The sequence below is a fragment of the Lepisma saccharinum genome, chromosome 24, assembly GCF_977018435.1.
Source record: "Lepisma saccharinum chromosome 24, izLepSacc3.1, whole genome shotgun sequence".
Lineage (NCBI taxonomy): Eukaryota > Metazoa > Arthropoda > Insecta > Zygentoma > Lepismatidae > Lepisma > Lepisma saccharinum.
The window spans coordinates 48014338-48031986 of record NC_139252.1 but is presented as its reverse complement, the minus strand read 5'-3'; the positions used below and the strand labels follow the sequence as shown (position 1 = coordinate 48031986).

The 17649-nt window shown below is 39.0% G+C and overlaps 2 protein-coding genes across 2 annotated transcripts in view; one reads left to right on the top strand and one right to left on the bottom strand.

Annotated features, from left to right (window-relative positions):
- wake (ankyrin repeat and fibronectin type III domain containing protein wide awake) overlaps positions 1–17649 on the top strand; it is a 727887-nt gene that overhangs the window by 449806 nt on the left and 260432 nt on the right. The window lies entirely within an intron of this gene.
- LOC145978088 (uncharacterized) lies at positions 11424–17062 on the bottom strand. Its single transcript, XM_083110527.1, has 4 exons — positions 17013–17062; positions 16537–16597; positions 14242–14297; positions 11424–12478 (listed from the first exon to the last, which is right to left on the bottom strand). The coding sequence occupies exons 2-4, from the start codon at positions 16571–16573 to the stop codon at positions 11672–11674; spliced, it is 900 nt and encodes a 299-aa protein (XP_082966653.1). The 5' UTR covers positions 16574–16597; positions 17013–17062; the 3' UTR covers positions 11424–11671.

The following is a 17649-nucleotide window of genomic DNA, read 5'->3' as shown; positions in this document are numbered from 1 at the left end:
AAAAGATATGCATAAGAGGTTGTTCATTTGGAAATGAATTTCCGAGTTGTATTTTTATGATTTTGTGAATAGATTTAAAGGAAAGTGACATCTCTTATTGTTAAACAGAATTACAAATGTATATTTGCTTAAGGATTAATTTATCACAATATACATTGCAATTATACATTCAACATACGTTGAAACCATGCCTTTTGTTATGGACTTTTGGTGGATTTAAGACTCAACAATGCGCTATCGAGAATAGACATACAGTTTAAATCCTACCTAAAGTGGGATTCGAGCCACTATGTCCCTCCACCAGGTATCGATACCAGTGCCCCTTCATTACAAGGAGACGTTGTTACCACTATGTTATCGGGGTACAGGGCGCTACTTTTTTTTTCGGTACACATTTATCAATTCTCTCATTATCATCGTCGCGATTAGCCAAAATTCAAAGCTAAGTAAAAAAAAATCAAATCAAATGCCATCAGTGAGGAAGGCACGTATTGCTCGCAGCCCTGTTTTTCAAAATGAAACCATAAAATTCAGGACATGCCCCTATCCAAGTAGATAATATTACATTTTGTGTTTATCACGGTTATTAAGGTTTATACATCTTATTTCGACTTATCTGCTGACTACACATTGTTTATTACTGAAAACTTGCTTTCAGTTTGCTGTGTACAACGTACTCAATACAAAAAATATTAATTTTATACGTATACGTTTTCTGGCTTTCTAGACTCAGAAAGTTAAATATAGCAACATTCCATTCGTCGTCTTTCCAAAATTTTTTCAATTTTCTTATAACCACCATGCCTATTTCCAGGTTACTGCTTACAAACTTGAAATGTTAGATATGGCAACCAGACATTTTGTAATTTTTGCAGTAGTATACGTATGTAACCATTAAATACCTATTTCAACTTCCTGCCTTTAAAATTGGGAAAAATAATCGATATGACAACCCTGTATTTCATACTGTTTAAATTCCCCTGTTCGGCTGTATACAAACAGCATTCCGATTTTCGACTTTATACCTTCATAAAAGTAAACCAAATGTGGCAACTTACATTTTTGGTTAAGCCGGTTTTCAACTTTCTAGTGTCAGAATTTTTAAAAAGTTAGATATGAAAACTCTGTATTTCAAATTAAAACGTTTCCTTATTGGCCAACGGTAACATTAATAAGCATGATTCCGATTTTCAACTTCATACATTCAAAAATCGAAAAGTTAAAATTAGCAACCTGAATTTCCAATTACTTTAAACTTTTCCCTTTCGCTACATTCAAAGTATCATACATAACCAGCGTAAAAGAAAGTTAGATATGACAATCATGCACCAGCGAGTGTTTTGCATGAACACCTGTCTGCCTTTATCTTCCTCCGTACAAGTTGCTTCGCCTTTCCTCTGGCCTTTTAGAAGGTCGAATGGATTCTCTGCAGTAATTTCGCCAGTGTTACTCGAACCAAAATTCCGGAATAACTCACTTCTCCCGCGGCGTGGACTGTAACGTCGGGCCGATATGCCGAAGTGCTTAGCCCGAACCAGAAGTTGAACCGAAATGAGTTTCAGTCGCGATCCCTGGTGGCAGGAAATGAGTGGTTCCATTCTCTCAACTTATAAAACCACAGGTGGCACACCTGCTATTGAAATATATTGTCCCCAGAAGTAGTAGTAGAGTAGTAAAAGTGATAATGAAAATGTAATAATAATAATAGTAATAATAATATCGCTCTCTTCACGAAAACAGTCCAGTGAAGATCGAAGCTTCCCCTTGCCTCCTCCACACCCCTGGCCCTCCAGGTTTGCCACACTTCTTCTACGCTTCACAGTTGACACATTGCGCGTTGTACAGTCACGGACAGTACGTATACGGTTGATTGTGCCTTCCCTGGTGTATTGTGTAAGGATTATTCCTTGCTTATTGGCAACACTGTAGGTGAGTGACGTAATCTTTTCTGGACTGTTTCCGTGGCGTTAGCTTTAGTAATAATCAGTTTTATAACAACAATAACGGGCGATTTTCAAATGCCGTACAAATTTCATAAACAAAATTACTAATGTACTCGGAACCTTTGATCGTTAGTTTTCTGTATACACTCTTATTATCCAACCTCGGAGCGCTCCGGAGTCGCTCCGGAGCGGAGTGGGCAAGTTCTTAGAATATCGCTCCTCGCTCCGGAGCGGAGCGTCACAAGGTATCGCTCCGCTCCGGAGCGGAGTGAACCGTTTCCTAAAATTTCGCTCCTCGCTCCGGAGCGGAGCCAGAAATTTTCCAACTTCCTCTGCTCCGATCCGGAGCGGAGCGTGTCAAGGTAGCGCTCCGCTCCGGAGCGGAGTGGACCATTTCCTAAAATTTCGCTCCTCGCTCCGGAGCGGAGCGAGAAATTTTCCGATTCCCGCTGCTCCGCTCCGGAGCGGAGCGGGATAAGACATCGCTCCGCTCCGGAGCGGAGCGAACCATTTCTTAGAATCTCGCTCCTCGCTCCGGAGCGTTGGCAACAGTCGGAGCGTTGATCCGCTCCGCTCCGAAACCCTGCTTATTAGACGCACTTGGCCATAGGCAGCGCTTGCTGTTAGCGATCCTGGCTATTCCCCTTTTGGTCGTTACATAGGAGGTGGCTCTACTGTCAGTTTAGTCGCCCCTAATCTTTCTATAAGTATAGCTTGTGTCGTTTGTATAATGCCAAAGAAGCGGAGAAAACGAGCGCATACATGTAATAAATAAGATTACGCTTTAAAGGCAAGGACAATAAATTAGAAGAAAGAAAAGAAGAATAAGCCTTTTCCAAAAATAGAAAGAAGAAGAAGCCTTTTACCTAATCAAAGATAGAAAAGAAGAAGAAGCCTTTTACCAAAGTAGAAGGAAGAAAACAAGAAGAAGCCTTTTCCCCAAAATTGTGAGAAGAAGAGAAGAAGAAGATTTCCTTTCAATTATACATATATTTATAAGAAGAATATAACCGACGTAAATTCGGAATTCTCGAATAAAGAACCCACCCCCTAAGATTAAGGTATATCTGTAGCCGTGGTATAAGTTTATTTTAAGAAGTGCACTAGAGGGACGTTGCACAATTGGCGACCAACGTTGCGGCTAGCAAAATTGTGAATAAGAAAGCAAAGAGAGAGAAAACAAGATGGAGAAAGCAAATAAAGTCGAGAACGAGAACGGAGAAAATACAGTGAAGGAAATACAAGAGAAAATAGAAGAAATGACCGTGCCAGAAGTTATTGATGAAGATGGAAGAGTACAATAAAACATGCAAAGAGTACAATAGAGGGATGACGGAGATACTTGACGAAAGGAATAGAAAGGTAGAAGAGCACCACAGAAGGATGTTGTAATTGTTTGACAAAAGGGAGAGAATAATAGAAGGAACAATGCTGTCGATCGAGAGTACGAGTTTAGATATGAATAGAAGAAGCGAAGATGAGGTTTCAGAGATTAGAGAAGAAAATGAACGAAGAAACGAAAGTCCGAAAAGGAAAATTGGGGAAAGTGTTTCTCAGATAGAAGTAGCCGTTTCAAGAGCAGAAGAAAATGACAGCAAGACAGTAGTAGATATTTCCAGAATAGAAGAAAACGAAGACAAGATAGAAGAAGCGAAGGTTCTTATAGGAGATAGAAGTTGGAAGATGAAAAAGGAAAGTTTCAATGACGAGCATGACAGCAAGATGGAAGAAGTAGCTATAACGTTACGAGAAGAAAACACTCAGGAACTTATAGAGCTAAAAAAAAGAGGAAGATAAGAAAATAGAAGAAGAAAGAGGAATAGAAGGGGATGAAATATTTAGTTGTCAATGTAATGTTGAAGAGATCAATGTCGAAATGAAGATAAAATAAGAAAGTTCCGCTGACGAGTCTCTGACGGAGGAAGAAAAGAAGTATAAGCCTAGCAGAAAATGTAAACAAAGAAGGAAGAAAAGTAAAATGAAATTTAGATATATTCAGTAAAGACATGGAAGAAGACGAAGAGAAAGAAATTAAAAATGGATAAGAACCTGAAGAAAGTTAATAATATGCTAAAAAGGGTCGAAATAGATCAAATGGATTTTGATGCTACTTCGCCAAAGAGATGGAAGAAGAAGACGAAACGGAAAAGACAAGGAGAGCATGCATTTGATGAAGATGTAGAACATAAGAAGAAGTCTTGGCAGAAACCAGATTGGAAGAAGAGAGAAATGAAAGTAATTTCTTTACTGAAAGAAAGTTGGAAGCGGAGGAAGAAGGATCTTGTGAAGAATGGAAAAGAAAATAGAAGAAAGAGAAGAAGAGGAAGGAAAAAGAAACAAGCTAGTGACAAGCAACGAGTATTTGAAAGAATCGGAAGAAACAAATAAGACTGAATAGTGCAAAGGAAGGAGATGTTATTATTTATAGACTGACAAGCAGACGTTTCTAGAATTAATAAAGTGTCTGAAAGGGTTCCAGTTCACCAGAAGAAAAATTCGTGGAATTATTAGTTTGGGCAAATATTAATGATCTATTTGGAAGAAAGAAAATTTTAGTTCTCTAATGTTAGTTCCTGTAAAAAGATATACGGGAATATATTATAGCCATCGTTGGAAAAATCTTAAGAAAGAATAATGAGTGCTAATCTATGTCACAACTCCATTGAACAATGAGACTGATAGTGAAAGATCAAATCTGTAAAAGGAAAGATTCCAAAGAAAGTAATATGGAAAATGGATGTAAACTTTTCAATTGTACGAACAGAAGAGAAAGAAGATAGAACAATTAAGCACAGAAGGAAGTTAATTACGAAGAAAACTCTCAGGAAAAAGGAGAAGACAATATGATAGAAGATCGAATAGATCAGTAAAATTAATTCTTTGTAAGCTTAGACGATTAAAAGTCATCGTGTATTTAGAAAAGTGCAAAAGAAATGGGTTGTAATCCCAGAAGTTAGAAAAAAAGAATCGGTTGTATTCCGAGAATTGGGTTGTAATCCCAGAAAATAAATATATCTAGATACATGCTGATATGAAATTAAGGATGATGTGAAGAATTATTGTAGCTGATGGAAACACTTACATAGTCATCTTAGAGAAGAGAGAATGTTCTTTGAAACGGAAAAATTTGAGCTAACTGATAATCTGTAGAGAGAATGCTGAAAGAAGAAAAGGGTGAAACGAAAATTACTATTTTGGCAGAACATCGTCAGGTAAGGACTATCTTGGAGAGATTAGACGAGCAGACTTGCAGGAGATGAACTATTCAAGTATTATATTTTGTATTTAAAAATAACTTGAGAGGTTACGAATATTTCAGGAACGTGGTGATAAGATATCTAGAAACGAAAATAGAAAGAAAAGAGAAATAGAGAGATGAGGAAAAATGCTGCATGTCAGGAGATATAATTACACAGAGATAGTGAAAAGGGATGTAAGCAGTAGAAATGAGAACCAATGAGAAGAGTCCAATGAGATGTAGTGAAAGTGGAAAAATGTATCTATTTCCAAAAGAATTTTCCAATATATAAATTTTTCATCCTCAAGGAGGGGGATATTGTGTCACGTGCCAGTTCCGACCACACAATGAAAAATGCAAGGAAGAACTGTTTCCCGAGAGGAACGATAGATGACAGCGCGTCATATAAAGAAGAGCAGAGCTCATTGTAGAAACTAGGAGCGGAGAAGAGCGATTATATATATTATAGTAAATACAAAATATATAAAGGAAGAGTATAAAAATTAAAGGAGTGAATAAAGTGTTGTATATAGCCAATTAAGATAATTAAGAATATGCTCGTATATGAAATAATTAGGAAAGTTAATAAGTGAGCAAATGAATTCAGAAATGTATCTCCTTTTTGATCCTAGTGATCAAAATTTGATTTAATACCTCTGACGAGGAGAACATCGTCAGCTTTTGTGTTTGTCCGTCCCTCGGTGGCCTCGGTGGCGCTGTGTTCAATTAGACGCCCCGAAGCACTTACGGTTGCGCTCCTTATTAGACGCACTGGGCCATAGGCAGCGCTTGCTGTTAGCGATCCTGGCTATTTCCCTTTTGGTTGTTACATAGGAGGTGGCGCTACTGTCAGTTTAGTCGCCCCTAATCTTTCTATAAGTATAGCTTGTGTCGTTTGTATAATGCCAAAGAAGCGGGGAAAACGAGCGCATACATGTAATAAATAAGATTACGCTTTAAAGGCAAGGATAATAAATTAGAAGAAAGAAAAGAAGAATAAGCCTTTTCCAAAAATAGAAAGAAGAAGAAGCCTTTTACCATAATAGAAGGAAGAATAGAAGAAGAAGCCTTTTCACTAATCAACGATAGAAAAGAAGAAGAAGCCTTTTCTCAAATCAAAGATAGGAAGGAAGAAGAAGCCTTTTACCAAAATAGAAGGAAGAAAAGAAGAAGCCTTTTCCCCAAAATTGTGAGAAGAAATGAAGAAGAAGATTTCCTTTCAATTATACATATATTTATAAGAAGAATATAACCGACGTAAATTTGGAATTCTCGAATAAAGAACCCATCCTCTAAGATTAAGATATATCTGTAGCCGTGGTATAAGTTTATTTTAAGAAGTGCACTAGAGGGACGTTGCACCATGTAATGAAGGGACTGGGTTCTTTTCATGGTAGAGGTACGGTATACGGTGGTTTGGATTCCGTTTTGAAAGTCCAGTTGCAATTAGTTTACCTGACCACGAATCGGACCTAAAATTAACCCTCGAGTTGTCTTTGATATATATAATTTGATATATACTTCTAGTATATTTGAGCAAGTTTTTGATACATAGAAAACGTCTGCAAAATATATTTTTAGTGTTACTTCGTATATGCTCTCAGCATATTCTCTGTTCCCTACACCTACCCCAGGAAAATATTCCATATCAGCCTCTGACACGAGACATCCGAGGTCGGGTAAAGTTGAAGTCCAGATTCGAACGCCACTTCAAAGCATAGGCGTGCGCAGACCCTCTGATTAGGGGGGCAAAGCTTTGATGAAAGTTCAGTCGGGAAAGAAAATCCCATTTCATTTCAATGTTTTATTGCATTGATGGGTATGAAACAGGGCCATGCTATAGTTGCTTTGAATTTTAGTCGTCTTGAAAATACTTCATTTTCTGTAAGAGGTTCATATAGTTTCATAATGACTACACTAAATTTGTAGGTGAAAGTATTATAGGGGCATGGACGCCTGGTGCCGTGCTGTTAGCGAACGTGCTCATATCGAACACGTGCTCTTAGCGAACAGGTGCGTGCTGCTAACGAACACGCAAACTTGTCCTGTCTTATTTGTCCTTCAAACTGGTCAGCATGCAAGTGTTGCCCGTGATAATCCCACAGTTTTAAGCAATCCGATTGGCTGACGTGTCCGACTGGCTGACGTGACTACATTAGTGGCGCTAGGTTAAGTTAGGTTAGGTTCGGCTGGGTTGGGCAAGATAGAAGAAGATGAGAGTGTTGTGGTACCAATTCCAACGTAAAAGTATATAGCTAACAGTTTCAAACACAAAATGATTATAATGTATCACTGGCAACACTTGCATGTTGACCACTTTCAAGGACAAACAAGACAGGGCAAGTTTGTGTTGTCGCTAACAGCACGCGCCTGCAAATCCTTTCCTTGCGGTGTTCGCTAAGAGCACGTATTCGCTACGGGCACGTTCGCTACGAGCACGGAATCGGACGCCTCGAAGGGGGACAAGGATGGTCACACGCCCCCTTTAGAAAACGAATGTCAACCTAAAAGTACATACTTCACACGTATAATTTGATTTCGGTCACAGTAATTTACACAAATTAGTATAATGGGGATGCATTAACGCGAAAATTACAAATTTAAGTGACGCTTTTTATGGGGGCAACACTATTATCGGGGCAATATGTCCTGGAAAAAAATAATTTGCTTGCCCCTCCGTGGATAAAATCTGCGGACGCCCGTGAATAGGGGGGCAATTGACCCCTCTTGCCCCCTGTGCGCACGCCTATGCTTCAAAGGAAGTTCCGAAAGGTTAGTTTCTCTCTCGCAACCATATGTCAAGTCCATGTGGAGCCCAGTATATCCTCTTCTCAAACCAATAGCGTTCGTTTTAGGAACCGACATTACTTGTCAAGTCCACGTGGAGTAAATGAGATATTGCCAACTCAGTTTCTTCAGAGATTTCATATCGTGAGGTTGCGTTTATCTTTTCTAGGTTGTGTTACTGTGTTGTGGTGTGGGGGCCTTCGGAGTGTAACGTCGTTGCAGTTCGTCTAAACACTGCAGGTAACAGCAGAGCTTCTCAGAAAAACAGGTGCTGGCTCGAAACTCGGTCGTCTTCCTCTCGAGCTGTGACAAAGATACCGAAGCGGCGTTCGAATCATGACTTCAACTATACCATACTTGACCTGCACTTTTTTCGATTTTGTTGAAAACAACCGTAGTATTTATGACGTTTTTCAAGCACTCTAGGCGTAATATACAAATATTACACGTCACATTGCTTCGGTAAAACGCAAACCCAAGCTGGGATAAAGAAATAAAAAACCACTTACAATTGTTCGAATTCAGGCTTCAGCCATCTTATTTCAGTAGTGCTCATGATAATTTTTCACCTCATTCTTTATTGATATTTTTTCTTTCCAGAATCGAATACAAGTTGACATAATTTCTACAAAGTTTTATATTAACAAATTTGAATAATTTTTTACAATATTGTCTGATTTTAACTTATTACTGAATAATTTGAAATAAAATAGGTTTAAAAAAAATCGCTACTATGTTGGGATATGGTTTGCTATGGTGAACAATAGATGGCTCTGGACTTATGACTATTTTTCTAACATTTTTCTTTATTGTTTCTGGATGTGTTACTGTGGTGGAAACAAGTGAATATCTTGATCTTTTTTACAGAAGTTAGGATTTTATTTAAAATTGAGAAGATAAACCACATGTAGGAAGATAACGAAGTTTAATTTCTAATAACCGTAAGGAAATCTTGGCAAATGGCTCCCATATCAATATTATTTTCATGATAGTGATATATCATCTTATACCTATAAACAAAGTTACAAAAGAGCCATTTGACTATCTGATCCATATCATATACGTACATTTCAAGTGAATTCCATTGAAAATTATTGTCTCTTACAGGGTTTTACGTCGCAGAATAAAGAGAACTGAAAGTCTCGCTTTTTTTTTTGTATTCTCTTACTTCTTTCAAAAGCTCTTGACAATAGTTAGAGAAAGTTCAACAAGATTACTTGCCGCTGATGTCCTGAAGAGCGGAGGAAACGAACAGCCTCTGCTGCCTAATTATACCTGACTTTCTCCTGAGACGATTTATCAGGAGGAAGCAAGCGAGGGTGAAGACAGGAATTGAACTAATGAAGGTTCTGGAAGCGATCCTTCCCTTTCTCTCTCGTTCGGAGCATCAGAAGATGTTGATGGATGGCGAGAACGCCGCCAGATGTCAGCAACGTCTTTAAGGGAGCAACCTGTAATGTTTTTGCCTTCTTCAACACTAGTAGTCAATCAGATTTAACTCTTTCAATACGAAACCTTTGTTCCTGTTTAGGAGGTTGTTGATTCGAAACCTTGTAGCCAGTCATACTAAAGATTTCATGCGGTTAATGAAGTTAATTCTTAGCAAAGATTACAGCCGTCCTCATTTTCACCAAAGGTATTGCCAAGTGCCTGAGCTTGCCATTGTTGATGGCTTCTCGGACGAGTTCCATTCAAAAGTCTTCATCTCGTCTTTACTTTCTGAGCTTGGTTAACGTTAATAATAAATTAATTTAGATAAAATCTTTCAAGGCTCGATATTGATTGTAATATTACAACATTATGGTCTTCAAAGTTTTGTAAACATTTGAGTCCAAATATGCGAATATTTTATGTATATTTTATGCCGTCATCACTCTTCCCGTGGCGGAATGGTTTTCACATCGCGCTACGACGCCAGGGGTCCCTAGTACGAATCCCGGCCTGGGCATGGATGTTTGTGAGTGTCCATTCATCAATTTAATAATGTCATCACTCATCCCCATCTTCGCAAATTAACCAAAAGTAGCACAAAAAGTGAAGTAAAATAAAGCAAATCAATCAATCAATCACTCTTCCTCTCTACGTGTTTGTCTCCCCCCTCTTTCTCTCTCTCTCTCTCTCTCTCTCTCTCTCTGTGTGTGTGTGTGTGTGTGCGCGCGCGCGCTTTTGCAGATGCTACCTTATGGAGACACTCGTAAGTTGTGAATCCACCTTGTGGGGACGACACCGACTTGTTGGTACCAAATCCGGTCCCCACAAGGAAATCGTTACGAAAATGTCCTTGAATTTTTGAGGAATTATAACGGAATTACCTAATAAGAAATATATACAAGAACCTGATGCATAGCAAATTTGATTTTCACGTTTCAATGCAACGTGTGGGATGAGCTTATTATTTTCCCCACCAGGTGGCAGAAAAATCACGTCCGTGTTACACACCCACACGCTCTGCTTTTATCGCCCTTGTTGGTACCCGGGGGGAAGTGGAGTAAGGGGGACGGTTTCGGGTGGTGATGCGGTAAGAGGGGGAGAACATACACACGATTTCTTTCCGCGTAGACCTTGTTGGTACCGGATAAGCACCTCCCGATCAAAGGCCAAGATATTTAAGGTGTATCGGAGCTCGTCAGGAGAGGTTGAGAGAATGTCTGGCTGAAGGTCATTTGTTACAAATAAGATAAGAAATCACATTCCACCTAATATATATATATATATATATATATATATATATATATATATATATATATATATATATATATATAATCAAAAAATGAGGAATTTTCAAATAAGGAAGATGTTTTCATTCTTCGAGACAACCACAAAAAATCTGGAATTAGATTTGTGAACTATTTTTAATTGTTACTATTTAGCGCCGTTGCCCTCTATCAAAATCTGTCTTCCGGAACCTGTGTGCCTCCACAAGGTCACGGGTGTGCTGCGAACTTTCGCCTGTAGGAACAAGTTGAATGTAAATTATTTAATCTGGCTACCATGCGAGATAGCCGGGTTCTTGGCGATAATTAAAGCAGTTTTAGTCAATATAAATCCATCTTAAGAAACAGAAGAAAATTTATGTTCGAACACATACAACAAAATTTAGTTATTCATTGTTTTGGAAAAAAGGAAAACACATTTTTTGTTGTTTTACAATTAATGTCAATGTAAGCGTACTGTACTTTATGTAGCTCCTGTAGTGTCTTATATTGTTAAAAAAAATCAATTTTAAGTCCATATTTAACTCTATATTTTGGTGGAAATAACTAAATATGTATTTACATATTTAGCACGTTTTTACTGCATATAAATCCGTTTCCTGATAATAACACTATTACATTTTAATATAATAATTTGTCTTATTAGGAGGAACATGCATAATATTGTGAAAATATCGCACGCTGTGCGAAAATAAAAATTATCTATGTTAATAGAACATGACGCATTTGCGCGTAGGCGGCACAGAGTAACAAGAAAACATACTGTATGCCGGTGACGGATGTCATTGTAAAATTTACATGAAAATTCCAAATTTACAATGTATTTTATATAAATCAATCAATTGTTTGCTACAGATAACCAAAATAACATAAGAAGCTTAATCGGCACGTGACAAAAGTGTAACATTTTTTAGGTGGCAGGGAACGTGTTAAAAATTATCAAAACAATTTTGGATGTGGATTGCGTCCAGGGTCTTGGGTGTTATTATTTACTTCTTCTTGCTTATGGACAGGAACACCTTCAAGAATCGCTCCTCCTCAGGTGGAACGGGTTGTTGAATGAACTCTCCGCGGGTGGAGACACAGTGGCCCCTAGCAACGATGGCTTCTGGGGCCACGAGTAGAGATTCCAAGGGCCCCAAAAATTCAACGTGATTTTCCTCGCTGGCCGAGTAGACCTTGATAAGGTGCTGGATTCCATTGGCTTCATTGCTTGGTGCCAACATCTGCACGAGCAGCTGGCAAGTTCCGTCCTTCCTCACGCAGGCCCTCAGGATGAAATGGCCCCAGCCGTTAGCTTCCAGCAAGAAACTTGGGGAGTTGAAGGTGTCCTTCTCCTTCGGGCAGTCCACGTTGATTTTGTCTTGGAATTGGTCGCCTTCCTCGTTCATCTTCATCTCTCGGAGCTCCCAGTTGTGCTTGACCACAAGGTGAGGTAGGATTTCGTCCAGCTTGAGGGTGAGGTCGCAGTATGCAGATGGGCAAATGTAGGGTTGACAGCTACATATCTGACCGTGCGCGATCTTCTCGTCGATGAAACCGACGAATCGACAACCTCTGTCCCGGTGTTTGCAGGGGAGTGGGATCTTTCCTACCAGGGTCTCCAGCGAGAAGTTTCTCACTTCGGCGTAGCGGTTCCCGCACAGAGGGCAAACTTTCTTGTCAGCCTTGCAATTAGCGCAGATGGAATGCCCCTTTTGACACTCCCGGACCGGGGACGTCATTATGTCGTCGCAAGACACGCACGTGAGCGTGGGCCACACGTCCTCCCATAGATACTCAGGCTCTTCGTCACCCTGTAAAGATAAAACCTGCGTCGTGACTGGTCAGGTTGTCGATGGTCTAAGGCCTGCACGATGAAAGAACTTGCACGGAATTTGGTCTCCAGATGTGGGAGTTTCGAAGTGCTAAAAACGGTGTTGCCACATACCTGATTTTCGCCCAAATGACACCTTCAGCTGTGAAGACCCTTCCCTTCTTCGCATCAGAGAGAGGCAAAGAATGGGAGACCCTTTCACTTCGTAACCGTTGGCGACCGGTAGGCTTAACCGCACCTTGAACTGTTGCTCCGAGGCATAGGTTTGGTAAGAATTTCCTGCCGCCATGGGAACTGCAGCAACCTGATTGGTTCAAAGGACAATCCATGACACAAAAGGACAGAACAGTCTCCCAAGTTGGTTCTTTCATCGTGCCGGCTTTACGGAAAGAAGTGGCTACAAAGGAAGAAGTGAGGAACAGCAAACCTTTGAACTCCAGTCGGAGTCTTGTAACCATATGAATCTCCTTTAACAAGAGTGTGAGTTACTATATTGTTTTACCGATAGATGGCATGGTTAATGCAAGGGGCGTGACCATGACGTAAACTATGAGGAGTGAACCTCTGGAAGAAACTAACTTCCTACTGATTAGCACAGGGACGCAGACATTAAGTCGAGTTTGAAGTAATGAGGAATCTTGTTCAGTTTGATAAAATAGAAACCGAATAATTTTTGGAGTATAATGAAATCGAACAGTCACTGCGAATTATTTGTTAAGTGCTTTGTGCTGCTGAAGCTGTTTAGTAATATTTATTGTTAAAAGCTAAATTTCTGTTAGGCTACAGGTTTACTTGTTATTTAGTATTTCAGTTTTCTCTCTCTGATCTTGTATTTTAAAGTCTTAAGCCGGCCTCTGTGGCGGAGGGGTTAGCATAGCGTGCTGCGATGCCAGGGTCCCGGGTTCGAATACCGGCGTGGGCATGAGTGTACTCTGTAATTGTCACTTCATCAATTTCACCATGTCATGAATCTTCGCGATTAGCCAAAAAGTGGAAGAAAAGTAAAGTAAAAATAAACCAAATCAATAAATCAGTCTAAAATACTTCAGGTTTATTATTAAATAAACTTGATACCGAAAATGAGTCATTATGTTATTATATTATATACTAGCTTCGCCTGCTTGAGACAGTTTAGTTAATTCATGTCTACCAGAATTAAGCAAATCTACCGGGAACAATACCATAAAATTTCTACCATGCGAAATGATACGAGAAAATAACACTGGTTTAAAACATAACATTGTGAATTGTTTACAGACGCATCAATTCTTTACCTTTGGCGTTTTAAATCGTGTGCACAGTGGGATGTACAGTGGGATCCATGAGTATTACCGTGCCAATTGTCCATGACTATTTTCATTATTTTTTCTCTTACATCCTGTGTGTTTTTAAGCGATGGATTTTTATGTATGCTGGTGCAGAAGTTGTCAGCAGCTTGTTTTTGAGTTTTCTTTTAATTCTTGAAGCTCGTATTGGGTCAAATAAAGTGCACGAACATGGTGATGGACAATTTGCATGTTAATACTCGTGGATCCCACTGTACAAGTATTACACAGCTTCACGAATTAAAACAAATAACCGAGGAAGTAGCTCACAACATTTTCAACACCATGCGTAAAATCTATTCCTTAAAAGATACAAAATGCAAAAGATAAGCTAATGAAATTAGCCATGTACAATTTGCTGAGTAATAGTTGTTCATCCGACTGTACAATGTACTGAAGAAATATCATTGTTACTTACATAGCCTTCAGTGTACCGAAATTTCTTCTCTGGCCTCGTAGTATCATTTGCGCCTTCTGAAATAAGGAAAATATTATTTTCAATCATCAGTAGATAATGGATTGTTATTGAAATTGAGAAAATGAATACATTTTAGTCCACTTTAAAACGTGTACTTTCAGTGCTGCTACAAAAATCAACGTTGTCCAGCACAGTCATTGTCTCTCAAATTACACAAAATGTAAAGGCCTTCAGTACTCAATGGGTATTGTGTGTAAAAAAATTATAGAAAAGCTATTGAATAGGAGTTTTAAATCATGTTAAATACAAGGTACCGAGAAATGACTTACAGTATATGCAAAGGTGTTAAAGTACGAAGAATGTGTTTGGCATTTTCATCAAGTCGTAGCTACATAACAAACCATAAAACTATTCTCAGTATTGATCAATAATATAAATTATAAAATATTTCATCTTAATTATCTTCTCTTAACACAATTGTATTAATTATTATCTTTTTTCTGTCATCATTCGAGTGTGTTCGGGAAGAAGCACATAAGTCACAAACTGCGATTTTCTGCTGTTTTCATCCCAGTCACACTGAATCGATTAAAAAGATATAAGTATAATTTTATATTGTATAAGTACCACATTGAAAAATTACTCAATGGAACAGGAATTAATAAGAAGAAATATACATTTCTACTTTTGTCGTAGGACAATTTTGGCTTAATAAGTGTGTTTTATTGTGGACTTATAGCAGAGCGTATTAGACACAAAATTTACATAATTTTGAAATGTAAAATAGAAAATGCATCAAACTGAAATGGAATTTGTTGTCAAGTTCACTTCATGCTCAGAAAGAGACTGGACCTACAGTTTGTGATTGTGATTGATTTGCTTTATTTTACTTCGCTTTTGTGCCACTTTTGGCTAATTTGCGAAAATGGGGATGAGTGATGATTGATGAATAGACACCCACAAGCAACCATGCCCAGGCCGGGATTCGAGCCCGGGACCCCTGACGTCGTAGCGCGATGTGCTAACCACTCCGCCACGGGGGCCGATAACCTACAGTTTGAAATGGATCACTATGTGTCTCCTCTACCAGGTATCTATTGCAAGATTTGGCCCAAGCATGTGCATCGTCAGAAAATTTCAGAGACAATCTATGTTAGGGCTGTAACATAATTAGCCACCCTATCCCTCCGATAACATTGAGAATTATGCTACTAAACAAAAATACGTGTTTCTTGCATTGTCCAATTGAAATTTAGGAAAATAGAAAGTTACAAGTTCGACTTGAGCGCCTCTTCCGTCACTACGTTGCATATGTTTGGGTAGCATGATTCAATGGTCAGCAGCAAGTGCCATTTCACAGAGAAATGGCACTGTCAATCATGTCGAGTGATCGACCCAGGTTTGAGAACCAGGCTGCGCACGGATGTTTCTCCATACATTTCATCTTCATCGTTGCGATTAGTCAAAAAATGACGGAAAAGCGACGCTACATAGCAAAAGAAAACGTGGGTTGGAAATTTTGAGAGTGGCAACACTGCTCTGTATATACGCCATGAAACGGAACCGGTGCTTCTCACTTATACCACATGCTAGTTTGATACCTTATCTACCTCCCAGTAAATTGACTCTTCCTTCCAACACTAGGCGCATGCGCAGTGACGAGAGGAATAGAGTATCGTTGGAGTTGGCGGTCTAAATTTGTGTAGTCAGAACCCCGCTAATGTGAAAATTCTGGTGATTCTCGCCGTACCACCAGGACATACCGTCAATGTGCAGAATTACTGTTCATTTTTGGAACGTAACCTGCAACCGGCGTTGCGATAGATAGATAGATTCACTTTCTGCTGAATCCTTCTATCATTTTGCAGGACAATGCTCGGGCGCATGTAGCGCAACCTGTCGCTGATTTGTTAGCTCGATGGGGCTGGCAGATATTCTACCAGCCCCTGTGACTTTGATTTGATCCCTAGGATGAATCTTCCGAACTGTTCCAGAAATTCTTCAGGAAATATATTTCTCCATTCGAACCATCAACAGAACAGGCGATGCTACATATACACTACGACTTCCACATTGCTGGCAATGTTTGTACACAATGTTGGTGACTACATCGAAGGGCTGTAAACCTTTCAGAGAGGTATCTCTTTTGTATCATTTGATTCAATTTCCAACCCACGTACAAATACCTTTCACTCTGTTCAACTATGCTCAAGAAATATAAGCAAAGGCAATTGAAACAACCAGACTTTGGCATAGTTACATAGTATTCAAAATAATGAACGAAAATAATTTTACCTTTTGCACTTCCATCAATTTTTATCACTTCGTTCATCGTTTCTCTTCTTTCTTGTTCCACCTGAAGAAATTAAATAAAAAAGAATTCAGACTCTACAATGTTCATATTAGCATTCAGGGTCTGCCTGCAAGCTCTCAAGTTGAAGTTTTTAAGTCCACTTTATGCACATACAGGGTAATCGGAACTGCGCCTACAGTTTAAAGTCGTATCCAAACTACTGTGTAATGTGCCTCCACCGAGTATTGAACCCAGGATCCTTTGATTTCAAGGCGAGGACGTTACCACTACGCCATCAGAGAAGCCTAGAAACTTTCAAGAGGATTGTCGTAATATTCTGTTCTACCGTTTCATAAAGTGTAAGTTTACAGCTAACAGATAAACTGGTTAATTCCATTATCTACATTGTTTAGAGTAGGTAATTTGCATATTTTTTCACAACATGTAACAAAATGGACATTATTTTGAAAATTGATACCTTTTGGTAGCTTTTCTCGCTTCCTTCAGAATTTGGATGGGTTTGGTATCTATGGAACCCGCAGCAATAATCCACAACAGACATTATATTGTTGATACAAAAGTGTGTGTTAAAATTTAACAATGTTAAAAATAAAACCAATAGCAAGAAATGAACTTCGACTGCCTCCTCAATGGACATAATGTAGCCTACAAGTCGTGGTTTCGAATTCCTAATTAAAGTGTCAGTTTATTTTGTGGTAGATCTTGTAGCCATTCAAAATAAAGAAATCGTGATAAATATTTAGTGCAACTACTTGTTCCGGTCTTTACTGTAAAAATGTTAATTTCTCGCCGGCAGTATTGCAAGGACGATCAAACAGAAGGGGGTGGAGCTTCAGGATTGGTCCGATTAGTTTGTGTTTTGATTGGTTGGTTTCATCCCTTTTCACTTGGTTTGGTTTGGATAGGTGTTGCTTGATTTGCTGGTTACTTTAGGTTTGTTAGGAGGGACGGAATCTACTCTCCTTTCCTATTGTAATCTATTTCATTCTTTGCTTCCTCTCTGTTGAAACCTCTGATGTGAATGAACCACGCAATATGAAGTAAACAGCATCAGGCTGCAATTTCCCCACACGTCCACACTCGAGCAAGCATCC

Coding starts and splice junctions, on each gene's coding strand:
- LOC145978088 (XM_083110527.1), bottom strand. CDS start 16,573: ATGAACGAAGTGATAAAAATTGATGGAAGTGCAAAAG. Junction 14,298..16,536: donor AATTGATGGAAGTGCAAAAG/GTAAAATTATTT, acceptor TCCTTATTTCAG/AAGGCGCAAATGATACTACG. Junction 12,479..14,241: donor TTCGGTACACTGAAGGCTAT/GTAAGTAACAAT, acceptor TTATCTTTACAG/GGTGACGAAGAGCCTGAGTA.